The sequence below is a fragment of the Schistocerca nitens genome, chromosome 1, assembly GCF_023898315.1.
Source record: "Schistocerca nitens isolate TAMUIC-IGC-003100 chromosome 1, iqSchNite1.1, whole genome shotgun sequence".
Classification (NCBI taxonomy): Eukaryota; Metazoa; Arthropoda; class Insecta; order Orthoptera; family Acrididae; genus Schistocerca; species Schistocerca nitens.
The window spans coordinates 893,489,764-893,504,760 of record NC_064614.1 but is presented as its reverse complement, the minus strand read 5'-3'; the positions used below and the strand labels follow the sequence as shown (position 1 = coordinate 893,504,760).

The following is a 14,997-nucleotide window of genomic DNA, read 5'->3' as shown; positions in this document are numbered from 1 at the left end:
CTAAAGATGGCAATACTTCATGTGAATTTTCTGTGCTCGACAACATCATAAAAATAATGAATTTTCTGTGTTCTGTTGTTGTTGTTGTTGTTGTTGTTGTGGTCTTCAGTCCTGAGACTGGTTTGATGCAGCTCTCCATGCTACTCTATCCTGTGCAAGCTTCTTCATCTCCCAGTACCTACTGCAACCTACATCCTTCTGAATCTGCTTAGTGTATTGGTCTCCCTCTACGATTTTTACCCTCCACGCTGCCCTCCAATGCTAAATTTGTGATCCCTTGATGCCTCAAAACATGTCCTACCAACCGAACCCTTCTTCTTGTCAAGTTGTGCCACAAACTTCTCTTCTCCCCAATCCTATTCAATACCTCCTCATTAGTTACGTGATATACCCACCTTATCTTCAGCATTCTTCTGTAGCACCACATTTCGAAAGCTTCTATTCTCTTCTTGTCCAAACTGGTTATCGTCCATGTTTCACTTCCATACATGGCTACACTCCATACAAATACTTTCAGAAACGACTTCCTTATACTTAAATATATACTCGATGTTAACAAATTTCTCTTCTTCAGAAACGATTTCCTTGACATTGCCAGTCTACATTTTATATCCTCTCTACTTCGACCATCATCAGTTATTTTACTCCCTAAATAGCAAAACTCCTTTACTACTTTGTCTCATTTCCTAATCTAATCCCCTCAGCATCACCCGATTTAAGTTGACTACATTCCATTATCCTCGTTTTGCTTTTGTTGATGTTCATCTTATATCCTCCTTTCAAGACACTGTCCATTCCGTTCAACTGCTCTTCCAAGTCCTTTGCTGCCTCTGACAGAATTACAATGTCATCGGCGAACCTCAAAGTTTTTACTTCTTCTCCATGAATTTTAATACCTACTCCGAATTTTTCTTTTGTTTCCTTTACTGCTTGCTCAATATACAGATTGAATAACATCGGGGAGAGGCTACAACCCTGTCTCACTCCTTTCCCAACCACTGCTTCCCTTTCATGCCCCTCGACTCTTATAACTGCCATCTGGTTTCTGTACAAATTGTAAATAGCCTTTCGCTCCCTGTATTTTACCCCTGCCACCTTCAGAATTTGGAAGAGAGTATTCCAGTTAACGTTGTCAAAAGCTTTCTCTAAGTCTACAAATGCCAGAAACGTAGGTTTGCCTTTTCTTAATCTTTCTTCTAAGATAAGTCTTAAGGTTAGTATTGCCTCACGTGTTCCAACATTTCTACGGAATCCAAACTGATCTTCCCCGAGGTCCGCTTCTACCAGTTTTTCCATTCTTCTGTAAAGAATTCGCGTTAGTATTTTGCAGCTGTGACTTATTAAACTGATAGTTCGGTAATTTTCACATCTGTCAACACCTGCTTTCTTTGGGATTGGAATTATTATATTCTTCTTGAAGTCTGTGGGTATTTCGCCTGCCTCATACATCTTGCTCACCAGATGGTAGAGTTTTGTCATGACTGGCTCTCCCAAGGCCATCAGTAGTTCTAATGGAATGTTGTCTACTCCCAGGGCCTTGTTTCGACTCAGGTCTTTCAGTGCTCTGTCAAACTCTTCACGCAGTATCTTATCTCCCATTTCATCTTCGTCTACATCCTCTTCCATTTCCATAATATTGTCCTCAAGTACATCGCTCTTGTATAAACCCTCTATATACTCCTTCCACCTTTCTGCCTTCCCTTCTTTGCTTAGAACTGGGTTGCCATCTGAGCTCTTGATATTCATACAAGTGGTTCTCTTTTCTCCAAAGGTCTCTTTAATTTTCCTGTAGGCAGTATCTATCTTACCCCTAGTGAGACAAGCCTCTACATCCTTACATTTGTCCTCTAGCCATCCCTGCTTAGCCATTTTGCACTTCCTGTCGATCTCATTTTTGAGACGTTTGTATTCCTTTTTGCCTGCTTCATTTACTGCATTTTTATATTTTCTCCTTTCATCAATTAAATTCAATATTTCTTCTGTTACCCAAGGATTTCTATTAGCCCTCGTCTTTTTACCTACTTGATCCTCTGCTGCCTTCCTCAGAGCTACCCATTCTTCTTCTACTGTATTTCTTTCCCCCATTCCTGTCAATTGTTCCCTTATGCTCTCCCTGAAACTCTCTACAACCTCTGGTTCTTTCAGTTTATCCAGGTCCCATCTCCTTAAATTCCCACCTTTTTGCAGTTTCTTCAGTTTCAATCTGCAGTTCATAACCAATAGATTGTGGTCAGAATCCACATCTGCCCCTGGAAATGTCTTACAATTTAAAACCTGGTTCCTAAATCTCTGTCTTACCATTATATAATCTATCTGATACCTTTTAGTATCTCCAGGATTCTTCCAGGTATACAACCTTCTTTTATGATTCTTGAACCAAGTGTTAGCTATGATTAAGTTATGCTCTGTGCAAAATTCTACAAGGCGGCTTCCTCTTTCATTTCTTCTCCCCAATCCATATTCACCTACTATGTTTCCTTCTCTCCCTTTTCCTACTGACAAATTCCAGTCACCCATGACTATTAAATTTTCGTCTCCCTTCACTACCTGAATAATTTCTTTTATCTCGTCATACATTTCATCAATTTCTTCATCATCTGCAGAGCTAGTTGGCATATAAACTTGTACTACTGTAGTAGGCATGGGCTTTGTGTCTATCTTGGCCACAATAATGCGTTCACTATGCTGTTTGTAGTAGCTAACCCGCACTCCTATTTTTTTATTCATTATTAAACCTACTCCTGCATTACCCCTATTTGGTTTTGTATTTATAACCCTGTAATCACCTGACCAAAAGTCTTGTTCCTCCTGCCACCGAACTTCACTAATTCCCACTGTATCTAACTTTAACCTATCCATTTCCCTTTTTAAATTTTCTAACCTACCTGCCCGATTAAGGGATCTGACATTCCACGCTCCGATCCGTAGAATGCCAGTTTTCTTTCTCCTGATAACGACGTCCTCTTGAGTAGTCCCCGCCCGGTGATCCGAATGGGGGACTATTTTACCTCCAGAATATTTTACCCAAGAGGACGCCATCATCATTTAATCACACAGTAAAGCTGCATGTCCTCGGGAAAAATTACGGCTGTAGTTTCCCCTTGCTTTCAGCCGTTCGCAGTACCAGCACAGCAAGGCCGTTTTGGTTAATGTTACAAGGCCAGATCAGTCAATCATCCAGACTGTTGCCCCTGCAACTACTGAAAAGGCTGCTGCCCCTCTTCAGGAACCACATGTTTGTCTGGCCTCTCAACAGATACCCCTCCGTTGTGGTTGCACCTACGGTACGGCCATCTGTATCGCTGAGGCACGCAAGCCTCCCCACCAACGGCAAGGTCCATGTTCTACAATGTCATAAAAGTGGCAAGAGACTTACCTTGTTGACAGATGTCGGATGTATGGCTGCGCTGGTGTCCCCACTGAATAAGTGAGAGCGACTGGGTCAAATAAATTCCTATGGCCACTGATATGTAGACCAGTTGTCACCGCATCGAAGATGTCACAAAGTATCACACCCCTGAACATAAGCTTCACAAATTTGTGCAGTGAAAGCTACTGTAAATGCACAACATGGAGACTCAGGCTTTGCACTAGACATGTGAGCGCGAGCTGGAATGATAATGGACTTCTAGCTGTGCGCGCATGCTTCGCAAGCTAAACACTGTGCAGATGCTGACTGACAACAATGGGAGTATGCAGTTACAGCAAGCACTTTGTTAGGAGAGAAAACTTAGGTATGTGTGTGTTAAAAGAAGCTGAATGCCCATATAAATTGATAACCACACAGGATAACTCCAATGGCCGAAAATAAAGGCTATGCCCATACCGGCTAGTGTTATCAACCCTCTAAAGGGAAATAAGCTCAGACACTCTGCACCTCTGTATGAAGTCAGTGCACAGTGGGGGACAATTATAAGGGATCATCTACATACACACAAAGCCAAAGGTAGATTAACGAGTTCCTTTGTGGGAGAGAGAATGTTTTGATTAAAAAAAGATAAGAGATACACTCTTCAATTGATTAATTTCTGTACCTTCACCTCTTTGTTTCTATAAGTGGTAGCGGACAAACATATGTTGATATCCATCATACCAGTATTGTTTAAAAATGTTTAATTCAAACATAGATTAAAAATGTTAGAAAAAGTTATTGGAAAAGTAAAGCTTTATTCGTATATTCACATCAACCTCGCCTGTCTGTTCTCATTTTGCTCACGCCGAGAATCCTGGTTCAGCAGGTTCAGAGCAGACAAGAGGAATTTTCGCGAGCAGTGGAGGAGCAATCCTGCATCTGAATCTGCATTGTTGTAATGGGGACCATGCACAATGGAATTAATATGAAGTAGTATGTAACTTAAACAATGACTATTGATCTTGAATCTATTGACATTAAAGGTCTATTGATATTAGTACCAGTTAAAGTTCGCCCAAGGTATGTGTACCTTGCAGTTTCTTTCAATTATCCTTTCCAATTAATTTTTTTTAATTATGAAAGCAGAAATTATTAATCAGTTTCCATTATTTATCCGCCCACCTATATGCCGCTATTCAGTAAAATGGTGGTGGCTAAAGGGAAAGGACACAACCCACGTGCAGTGTTGCTTCATGCAACAGTATTCAGTTGCATGTAATGTAAATAGACAAATATTATAATATTGGCACTATTGTCCAACATTTAACCACAAAGTAATTGTTATTGTGGATACCTGCAGATATCCACTTCGATGCGCGCCCTACCTATATCATTTACACTACACTATGAGTTTTCAGTCTTGCTGTGTCTATTAAAATGTTATTAACAATTATGCTGTTGTTTCTAATAACCCTTGATACAAGTAGAAAAAAAAGAAAGGAAGATTAAGGTTTAACATCCTGCCAGTGAAAAGATCATTAGAAAATCTTGGATGAGTATCAAAATTGGCCATAGTCTCTTCAAAGGAACCACCTCCACCTAGGCATTTACCTTAAGCAATTTAGGGGAACCATAAAAAAATTTGTATCAGGATGATACAGTGGGGAATGGGCCAGCATCCTCTCAAATGAAAACTATCTTTTTAACCCTTGCACCACCTCAGTATGTGCTGCAAGTTGTATGAGGGAAGTTAGATTATATGAAATGACAAGAGAGAAGCATAACTCTATATGATATATGGATTGTATGAACAATTTATTAAAATCTCTACTTACTATTATACCATTCTTTTTAAAGTCAAGGAGTTCAGAAAGAAACCAACCGTCTTAAGAATAACTTAAAATTACCAAGTGGAGTTCTGTATATTACTTTGAATTGTTACTTCTATAGTGTAAGCTCCAAATACTCACACTGCAAAATTATTATCAGTATGTTCAAAAATATGAAACAAAAAATGAAATTTTCTATTAGTCAACTATACAGCACACTACTGCATGTACAATGAATAAGATGTCCATAAATAATACACTTAACACTTTTGCCATGTTTATGCAAACAAAAACATGTCATTACATTTTTATAGGTTTTATTTATCCTTTTTTTTTTTTTTTTTTTTTTTTTAAAAAAAAACACTTATGTGTGTTGTACAAACCTCCTGTTTTTATTGCACTCTTCCACACTTGACAGACTCCCTTCTTCCTTTGTCTCAATCTATACAGTTATTCCTACCCACACTGTCCGCTTTCCTCTGCTATAGCATACCTTATATGCTTAGCCTACAATCATCATAACTTTTTAAAGAAAAAAAAAGTGATTTTAACTTAATGCTTTCTATAGTTGTGCTTTATTTGTTATAAGTAATTTGATACCTACAGCAAACTGTGTGCACTTGTTTCTATGAAGCTTTAACTGGAATCAGTTTCCTGATCTACATAATTTTTAGGACTAAGGTAGGTTGTTGAATTACAGTTAAAACTATACTTTTTCTTTGGTGCAGTCGAACTGTTACTGTGTTTATTGACTGTGTTACCTTTCCTCAAACAAGGCTCTAAAAATCATTTACTTAGATTAATTGCCAATTATTCCAAACTTGTGGTGACGGTGCAAGCTCTTTGTCACATTTGCCATTAAAAACAACACAGTATGTTTATAGAGGGTTCATGTGCAATCAGCAATCATGTTAAGCAGTTATTTTATTACATGCTTGCGAGATACTTCACATGCCAGTGCCAAATGCAGTACGTGAAAAAGCCTGATGGAAGGAAATGTAACATAGGTGACAGCACTGAGACGTGGTTGTGCATTCCTTCTTAGTCATTGAATTTTTAATCCAGACAACCCATCCTTAGGTGCCAACAATAGCCATTCAAAACATCATGGACACAGCAGATTACCTTACACTGTATACTGGCGCGGTATTTTCTTTATATATCAGTATATTCTATACCTTATATGTGACAGGTATTGTTTCTGTAGGTCACCTTAGTGCATTTTAGGACTTAATTTATTTCTGGTCAATTCACAGAAATAATTAGGTCGGGAAAAGTTGTTTTACTGGATAAGGAAAGGAGCACTTTGTGTTTCTGGAATATAATTTATTGCCTCATAGAACTTCTGATTAAGTTCATAACAAGGTAGCAATGTTTAGTACTGTCTATTAGAGGCACAAATGTATAACAAAATGAAGTTTTATTTTCAATTCATTAAGGTTAGTGAATTCAATAAAACAAAATTTTTGGAGTGAGAAACAAGAAAAGTTTCAAAATAAAACATTTATACAATACTTGAACAAAAATGTACAAATCTTATAAACAGTCATTTGCCTTATTCATAAATAAATTGCTGTACATAATATAAAATGCAATAGTACTTAACTGTAAATTACATATAACTACTTTACTGCAGCACCTCACTATTAAAACTTCCTGGATGGCACAAAGTTCATAACAATTAAAAATACGTATCACAGGTTTCTGATTATTTTTTGTACAAAGGGCATTCTTCCATGCAGTTGTTCTACGGAGATGCAACCTGTAACAAAAGTTCAGGGTTACAGCTAAATTGTGAATGTATGATTAGTTTTTACATGAAATTCCGTCCCTGCTCAACCATTTTTCTCAGTCCACTTACGGATTTCTCTAATTTTATCCATATGATCATGTTGTGAGGTGGATATTGAAAGAAGGGATATGCTTCTTATCATGCATCAGAACACACATTCTCACTATTTTTAGTGCCTAGATCTCTGAAATGTACAGCACTTGCATCTTAACACCACCAATTGTGTACATTTGTTCACTATTTCTGCTGCACTATTGCAATGATTAAATGTATCAAGCATAGAGCTCTTTGCTGAATCTTCTCTCTGCCTTCCTCTGAACCAGTCTGCATGGTACCATACTGTCAAACATTACTCCACAATTGATTACAGGAGGGTTTCATTAGAGATTTACTTTGTGGCTGAGCTACAATTACTTAGGGTTTCTATGCTAAATTTGTCTGCCATCTACAGTCCCCACAGCCAGATTCGTGATTGTTCCACTTTTGTCTGATCTCTTTATCTACTTATGTGTACTCCATTATTTTTGTATATTAAACAGCAATAAAAAAAGGCCAGAAATACATTATGTTTCTACAGGTTGTGAACTACTACTCTGTCAGAATAACTGAATAGAAAATATGGTGGTTGTTATTTTCAGTCAGAAGACTGGTTTGACATACTTCCCCACACTATTATACAGAGTGCATTCCATAAGTAATGTGACCAATTTTTTTCTGACGCAACGGTACACCACAGCGTGTTGTAACCGGCTGGGCTAAGTGGAGGGGGGATGTTAAATTCAAAACGCTCTTTGTCTCATTTGGCTGCGAGCTGCCGGAGAGTCAGGACGTGTGTTTCTGTCAACCCCGTTTTGAGTTTATGTAACACACATTCTCACTATTTTTAGTGCCTAGATCTCTGAAATGTACAGCACTTGCATCTTAACACCACCAATTGTGTACATTTGTTCACTATTTCTGCTGCACTATTGCAATGATTAAATGTAAGCATAGAGCTCTTTTCTGAATCTTCTCTCTGCCTTCCTCTGAACCAGTCTGCATGGTACCATACTGTCAAACATTACTCCACAATTGATTACAGGAGGGTTTCATTAGAGATTTACTTTGTGGCTGAGCTACAATTACTTAGGGTTTCTATGCTAAATTTGTCTGCCATCTACATTCCCCACAGCCAGATTCGTGATTGTTCCACTTTTGTCTGATCTCTTTATCTACTTATGTGTACTCCATTATTTTTGTTGAGTGTCAACTGTCAGTTCTTGCACCAAAAGCCAATCTTCCAAACGTCTTACTGTATTTTTTAACAAACTGCAAACAATGTGACCCTGCTGGATACAAGTATATGATCTGTAGACAGTCTTAGAGAGCCACGCATTATCTGCCATCCAGTTGTACATAATCCTGAATAGTAAGAGGCACATTCTACATGGGTGAGAAAAATCAGATAACAATTTAATTTAAAATGGTGATAACCCATAATATACTGGATTTTGTATATTAAACAGCAATAAAAAAAGGCCAGAAATACATTATGTTTCTACAGGTTGTGAACTACTACTCTGTCAGAATAACTGAATAGAAAATATGGTGGTTGTTATCTTCAGTCAGAAGACTGGTTTGACATACTTCCCCACACTATTATACAGAGTGCGTTCCATAAGTAATGCGACCAATTTTTTTCTGACGCAACGGTACACCACAGCGTGTTGTAACCGGCTGGGCTAAGTGGAGGGGGGATGTTAACTTCAAAATGCTCTTTGTCTTATTTGGCTGCGAGCTGCCGGAGAGTCAGGACGTGCGTTTCTGTCAACCCCGTTTTGAGTTTATGTAACACGGCACAATGGATCATTCTATAGAGCACTGGTATGGTATCAAATTTTGCGTTAAACTTGGGAAGTCCACCACCGAAACATTTCCATTACTTCAGCTTGCCTTTGGGACTGATTGATTGTCCAGATCGCAAGTTTTCCAATGGCACAAGTCATTCATAGAGGGCCGAGGAGATCACCGTTGAACCTTTCAGTGGACGGCGATCAACCGCACGAGTCACCAAAAATGTGACGCGTGTGCGCGATTATTTTAACTCTGACAGATGGCTGAGCCTTCAATTGATAGCACAAACTCTAAACATGTCAAAAACAACCATTTTCTGCATTGTGCCCAAAGATTTGAACATGAGAAAGGTGTGTGCCAAACTCGTCCCAAAAGTGTTGACCGACTAACACGAGCACATGCGAGTGCTTCGGTGCCGAGAAATGTTGGAAAGGTGTGAAAATGTACTCATTTTTCAAACTCAGGTATCACTGGTGATGAGTCGTGGAATTTTGAGTATGACCCTGAGACAAAAAGGCAGAGTTCAGAGTGGCACACCCCATCATCAACCGTCACAAGAAGGCACACATGAGCAAGTCCAGGATCAAAACCATGCTCATTGTCTTATTTGACGTCAGAGGCATTGCCCACCATGAATTCATGCCTACTGGGACTACAGTGAACTCAGCTTTCTACTTGGAAGTGCTCAAAAGACTGAGAAACAGGGTCTTGCACTGGACAAGGACATGTGGAAAGTTCACCAAGACAACGCGCCGAGTCACAGCGCCTTCAATGTCAACGACTTCCTGGCCAGGACCAAAACTCCATCGGTTCCCCAGCCTCCCTACAGTCCTGACCTGGCACCTGCTGACTTTTTTTTTGTTTCCATGGTTAAAAGGAGTCGTGAAAGGAAAACATAGGGACACGATTGAAAGCATCCAGGTGCATGTTACATCAGCTCTAAAGGACATTCCGGAAAAGGCATTCCAGGATGCCTTTAACGAATGGAAACACCTCCTCCAGAAGTGTATCGATGCAAGAGGGTGCTCTTTTGAAAATTTTTGATTATTTGTACGAATATATTCAATAAATGATTTTTTATGAATTTGGTCACATTACTTATGGAACACACCTTGTATCCTGTACAAGATTCTTCATCTCTGCTTGCCTACACCCAGTTCAATCTGTTTACTGCAGTATGCCCCCCACTTACCTCCTGTGCCAAACTGATGATCACTTGATGTCTCAGAATTTGCTCTACTGACAGACATGTTCTTTTAGTCAAATTGCAGAATAAAGCTTTCTCCACACATCTCAATCTAATATCTCTTCATTAGCCATCTGATTTGACCATTTTTGTATAGTACCACATTTCAAAATCTTCTATTCTCTTCTGTCTACATTGCATATTCTGCCCATTACACTTTCCTATCGAGCTACAGTACAGACATATATTTTCAAAATGACTTCCTTATATTCAATGTTAACATCTTTCTATTTTTCATGAAAGCATTTCTTACTATTGCCGGTCTGTATTTTATATCCTCTTTATTTTGATCCGCAAATAGCAAACAGGTTTCTATCACTTCTAATCCATCATTTCTCAAAGTAATTTTCTTACCACTGCCTAGTTTAACAACTACATTCTATTACTCTAACTTACTTTTATTTACTCCTCCCATGACACTCCAATTTTTTCAACTGCTCCTCCTCGTCCTTTACCATTTCCAACAGTGAATTACAATGTCATTGGCAAATCACAAGATTTTCACCTATTATTCCTGAACTTCAATTCTTTTTTCCACCACCCAGTCTCACTCCCTTCTCAAGTATTGCCCCCCTATCATGTCCTTTAACTGTCATAAATGTAGGCTGGTTTCTATCAACTGTAGAGTACCTCTGGCTTCCTGCATTTTACCTCTGCTACCTTTACCATTTCAAAGAGTGCAGGACAATCTACAATCTCAAAGTTTTCTCTAAGCCTACAAATGCTGTAAATTTCGATTCGCCTTTCTCCAATCTATCTTCCAAGATAAGTCGGAGGATCAGTATTATCTCACGCTTTCCTATATTTCTCCATATCCCAAAATTATCTTCCTCAGGGTCGGCTTTCACATCTCTTCATTCTTCAAAAAGTAAGTTACAAATGTTGTCCCACTTTAGGACCATTGTGCAACAAGTGTGGTGGAATGTCAGAAAAGAGTAAAAGTTTCGTATTTCTTGTAGAGGTATCAGAAATATTTTCTCTTTTCTGCTGTAGTATAGATAACAGACGCATCACATTGCGGGAGTGAAATGGCACAACTGGAAATTTACTCCAGAGTTGATATGTGTAGGACAGTACAGTTCTTGTGGACAAAACACCTAAATTACTCACAGATTCACTGTGAAATTCAAATGGTATACACACCAAATGCAATACATCATCTAGATGTAGTGAAATGGCACCAACAATTTGACCAAAGCTACAAGGGCATGGGTTATGCTAATCAGGAAGGAAGGCCATCAACGATGACCACAGATAACAGCATCAAGACAACTGAGGAAAAGTTTGCAACAATCACAGATTTTCCAAAGAAGAAGACATTCACACAGTGGTTCTTGAATGGCTCCAAGACCAACAAGCATATTACTATTGTCTAGGAATTGAACAATTGGTAGAATATTCTGTTTACTGCTAATGAAGACTTGGTGACTATGCTGCAAAATAGTAGCAGCTGGGTTACTGTGTGCAGCTTCCAATAAGTATTAGTTGGCCTGCCTTAATTATGTGCAACTTACTTTTTGAAGTACCCTTCTATTTAATGGACATGACTTATTAAACTGATGTTATGGTAATATAAGGATCGGCCGCCTTCGAAATTGGAATTATTACGTTATTTATCAATTCTGAAAGTAATTTGCCTCCCTCATATTATCTTGGACACCAGATGGAATAGTTTTATCAAGGGTGATTCTCCCAAAGGTGATCTATCCACACCAGGTGCTTTGTTTAACCTAAGTCTCTTAGAGCTCTACCAAATTATTCTTGTAATATCGCAACTCCCTTCTCATCTTCATTTATTTCCTCTTCTTCTCCTATAAGTTTGTTTACCTTCTGTAGGTCCTGTAAGTATTTCTTCCACATCTTAGCCTTCCCTTCTTTGCTTAATACTGGCTTGCTATTTGATATTTGTACAGTTGCTTCACTTTTCTCCAAAGGTCTCTCTAATTCTCCTATAAGCAACATCTATCTTTTCATAGCTCTGCATGCTTTTACAGCTTTACATTTGTCCTCTAGCCTTTGCTGATTTAGTATTTTGCACTTTCTGCTATTCTAATTTTTTAAATACATGTGCTTCCTTTCTCCTACTTCATTCTTATAATTTTTCCTCCTCCTTGATCTCCTATGTTATCCAGAGGTTTCTACTGGCCTTTGTATCTGTGCTTACAGGTTACCCTGCTGCCTTACTACACCATCTCACAAGTCCACCCAATCATCTTCTGTCATATTCCTTTCCTCTCTTTCAGTTCATAACAGCCTAATGCTTTCTCTGGGACACTCTGTATCTTATGATTCTGTCACCCCACACTGGTCTCACCACCTTAATTTCTTAGTTTTCTGTAATTTTTTCAGTTTTAATATGCAGTTCCTAAGCAAGAAATTATGGTCAGAATTTATACCTGAGCTTGGAAATGTTTGCAGTTTATCAAGTAGTTAAACAAGGCAAATTAAGGGGAAAAAGAATGACAAGTGAGGGACACCAACACGTACATCACCATACAAGAGAGAATGCCAACAAGTTGAGTTGCAAATATGAATATACAAAACTGAATCACAAGCAAAGTGCAATTATGGCTAACGGAGTAGACTGAATCATTGGAAAGCATTCTGAATACCTGAAAATATGTATGTTCACCAAATAAAATGAATTCATTTGATATTTGGTCATTAACACAATGACTACTTGTTTCATTATGCACAATTCTTGAACTAAAAAAAATGTATTTTCATTTTGTATGAGCAATTTCAAATTTCTTTTATAACAGTCTTACTTACCACAACAAGATGACCACTTTTTCCTTTGCTGATTGCTGGTGTAGGGCCTGTTGTAATATCAATAACACCTTGCTTGCCACCAATCAGGTTGTGTGATATCCTTTAAAAAAATTTAAAAATATATATGAAATTCTGGTGGAGGCACAAATATTTAAAAAAAACTGATACTAAGGAAAGCATAATACATTTTATTGTAACACAGTAAATGAAATGCAAGCTAGCTCATGGAAGATAACTCCCTGAATGCAACACACTAAACAATTCAGTGTGGAAGCTGAATTATAGAAGTGAATTTTGTGTATTTAGAGCGCATACACACACACTGTTTCCAAATTTTGGCCACACTGTGCACCCAGGACAATTATCAGCTTTTAAGGAAAAGAGAACCACCTTCAAGCAGAACAAATATCTTGCTTTGTTGGAATTAAACTACATAGTTCAGTCATTTTTTATCACTTCCAAATCCTTAGCTAGGCCTAGATTAATTTATTATTTCTTTTCCTTCTGTGCCTGGTCAGCCACCTTAAAATGTGTGGCAGAGAGTTGTCTGCTTTTCAATGCAGTATTCCTGTTCATTCTACAAATTTTGCATGGGAAGAACGAATGCCAGTAAGCATCATAAATAATTTACGTAAGTTTACGATTATGGTCACCTGTTCCAGATATATGCTCAGATATACCAGTACACTGAAGAGCCAAAGAAACTGGTACATCTGCCTAATATTGTGTAGGGCCCCACAAGCACACAGAACTGCCACAACACACATGGCATGGACTCAACTAATGTCTGAAGTAATGCTGGAGGGAATTTACACCATGAATACTGCAGGGCTGTCCATACATCTGTAAGAGTGCTTCTAAACAGCACCTTACAAAGCATCACAGATATGCTCATTAATGTTCATGTCTGGGAAGTTTGGTGGCCAGTGGAAGTGTTTGAACTCTGAAGAGATTGTCCTGCTGGAATTGTCCAAGTCCACTGGAATGCACAATGGACATGAATGGATGCAGGTGATCTCACAGGATGCTTAGATATGTGTCAACTGTTGGAGCTGTATCTAGACATATCAGAGGTCCCATATCACCCAAACTGCACATGCCCCATGCCATTACAGAGTCTCCACCAGCTTGAACAGTCCCCTGCTGGGTCCATGGATTCATGAGGTTGACTCCATACCTGTACATGTCCATCCTATCGATACAATTTGAAATGAAGCTTGTCCAGCTAGGCAACATGTTTCCAGCCATCAACAGTCCAATGTCTGTGTTGAGGGGCCCAGGCAAGGCATAAAGCTTTGTGTCATGCAGTCATCAAGGGTACACGAGTGGGCCTTCGACTCCGAAAGCCCATATCGATGATGTTTCATTGAACGGTTTGCACGCTAACACTTGCTGATGGCCCAGATATCTGCAGCAATTTGTGGAAGGCTGCACTTCTATCATGTTGAATGATTCTCTACAGTCGTCTTTGGTCCTATTCTTGCAGGATCTTTTTCTGGCCACAGCGATGCTGTAGATTAGATGTTTTACTGGATTCTTGATATTCCTAGTACAATCATGAAATGGTCGTATGGGAAAATCCCCACTTCATCAATACCTCAGATATGCTGTGTCACACCGTTCTTGCACCGACTATAACACCACATTCAAATTCACATAAATCTCGATAAACTGCCACTGTAGCAGCAGTAACTGATCTAACAACTGCACCAGACACTTGTTGTCTTATATAGGTGTTGCCGATCACAGCGCTGTATTCTGCCTGTTTGCATCTCTGTACTTGAATACGCATGCCTGTACCAGTTTCTTTGGCACTTCAGTGCAATACATTGTTCAGCTATTGTTGAAACATCCTCTCTCAGAATTTGAGCAATATGCTTCTCTTGTAGTATCTCCATGACAGACTCAAAACTCTGCTTTGAATCTTCCTCAGTTGCCATATTAATTCTCTCTTATAAGGATACTAAATTGATGAGCATAACTCAAGAACAGGTTGAACAACTATTTTGTAATAGACAAATGAATTACATTTCCTTAGTATCAATTCAATAAATCTATCTGGTATTTGCTTTTGTACAACTAATATTTAGTTCTTTGTCCTGAACTCAATATTACACAATATGTTACGTTTAATATGAGTTCAGCACATCTTGCAAGATATCTTGTTCATCTG

The 14,997-nt window shown here is 38.6% G+C and overlaps 1 protein-coding gene across 5 annotated transcripts in view; it reads right to left on the bottom strand.

Annotated features, from left to right (window-relative positions):
- Positions 1–6,669: 6,669 nt before the first annotated feature.
- LOC126192013 (unconventional myosin IC) overlaps positions 6,670–14,997 on the bottom strand; it is a 431,394-nt gene continuing 423,066 nt past the window's right edge. For all 5 annotated transcript variants that reach the window (XM_049932574.1, XM_049932572.1, XM_049932575.1 and 2 more), the window contains 2 exons: positions 12,825–12,924; positions 6,670–6,943 (listed from right to left, as the gene is read on the bottom strand). In XM_049932574.1, the coding sequence (XP_049788531.1) occupies positions 6,929–6,943; positions 12,825–12,924 (115 nt within the window). In that variant the 3' untranslated portion in view covers positions 6,670–6,928. The remainder of the gene's footprint in view (positions 6,944–12,824; positions 12,925–14,997) is intronic.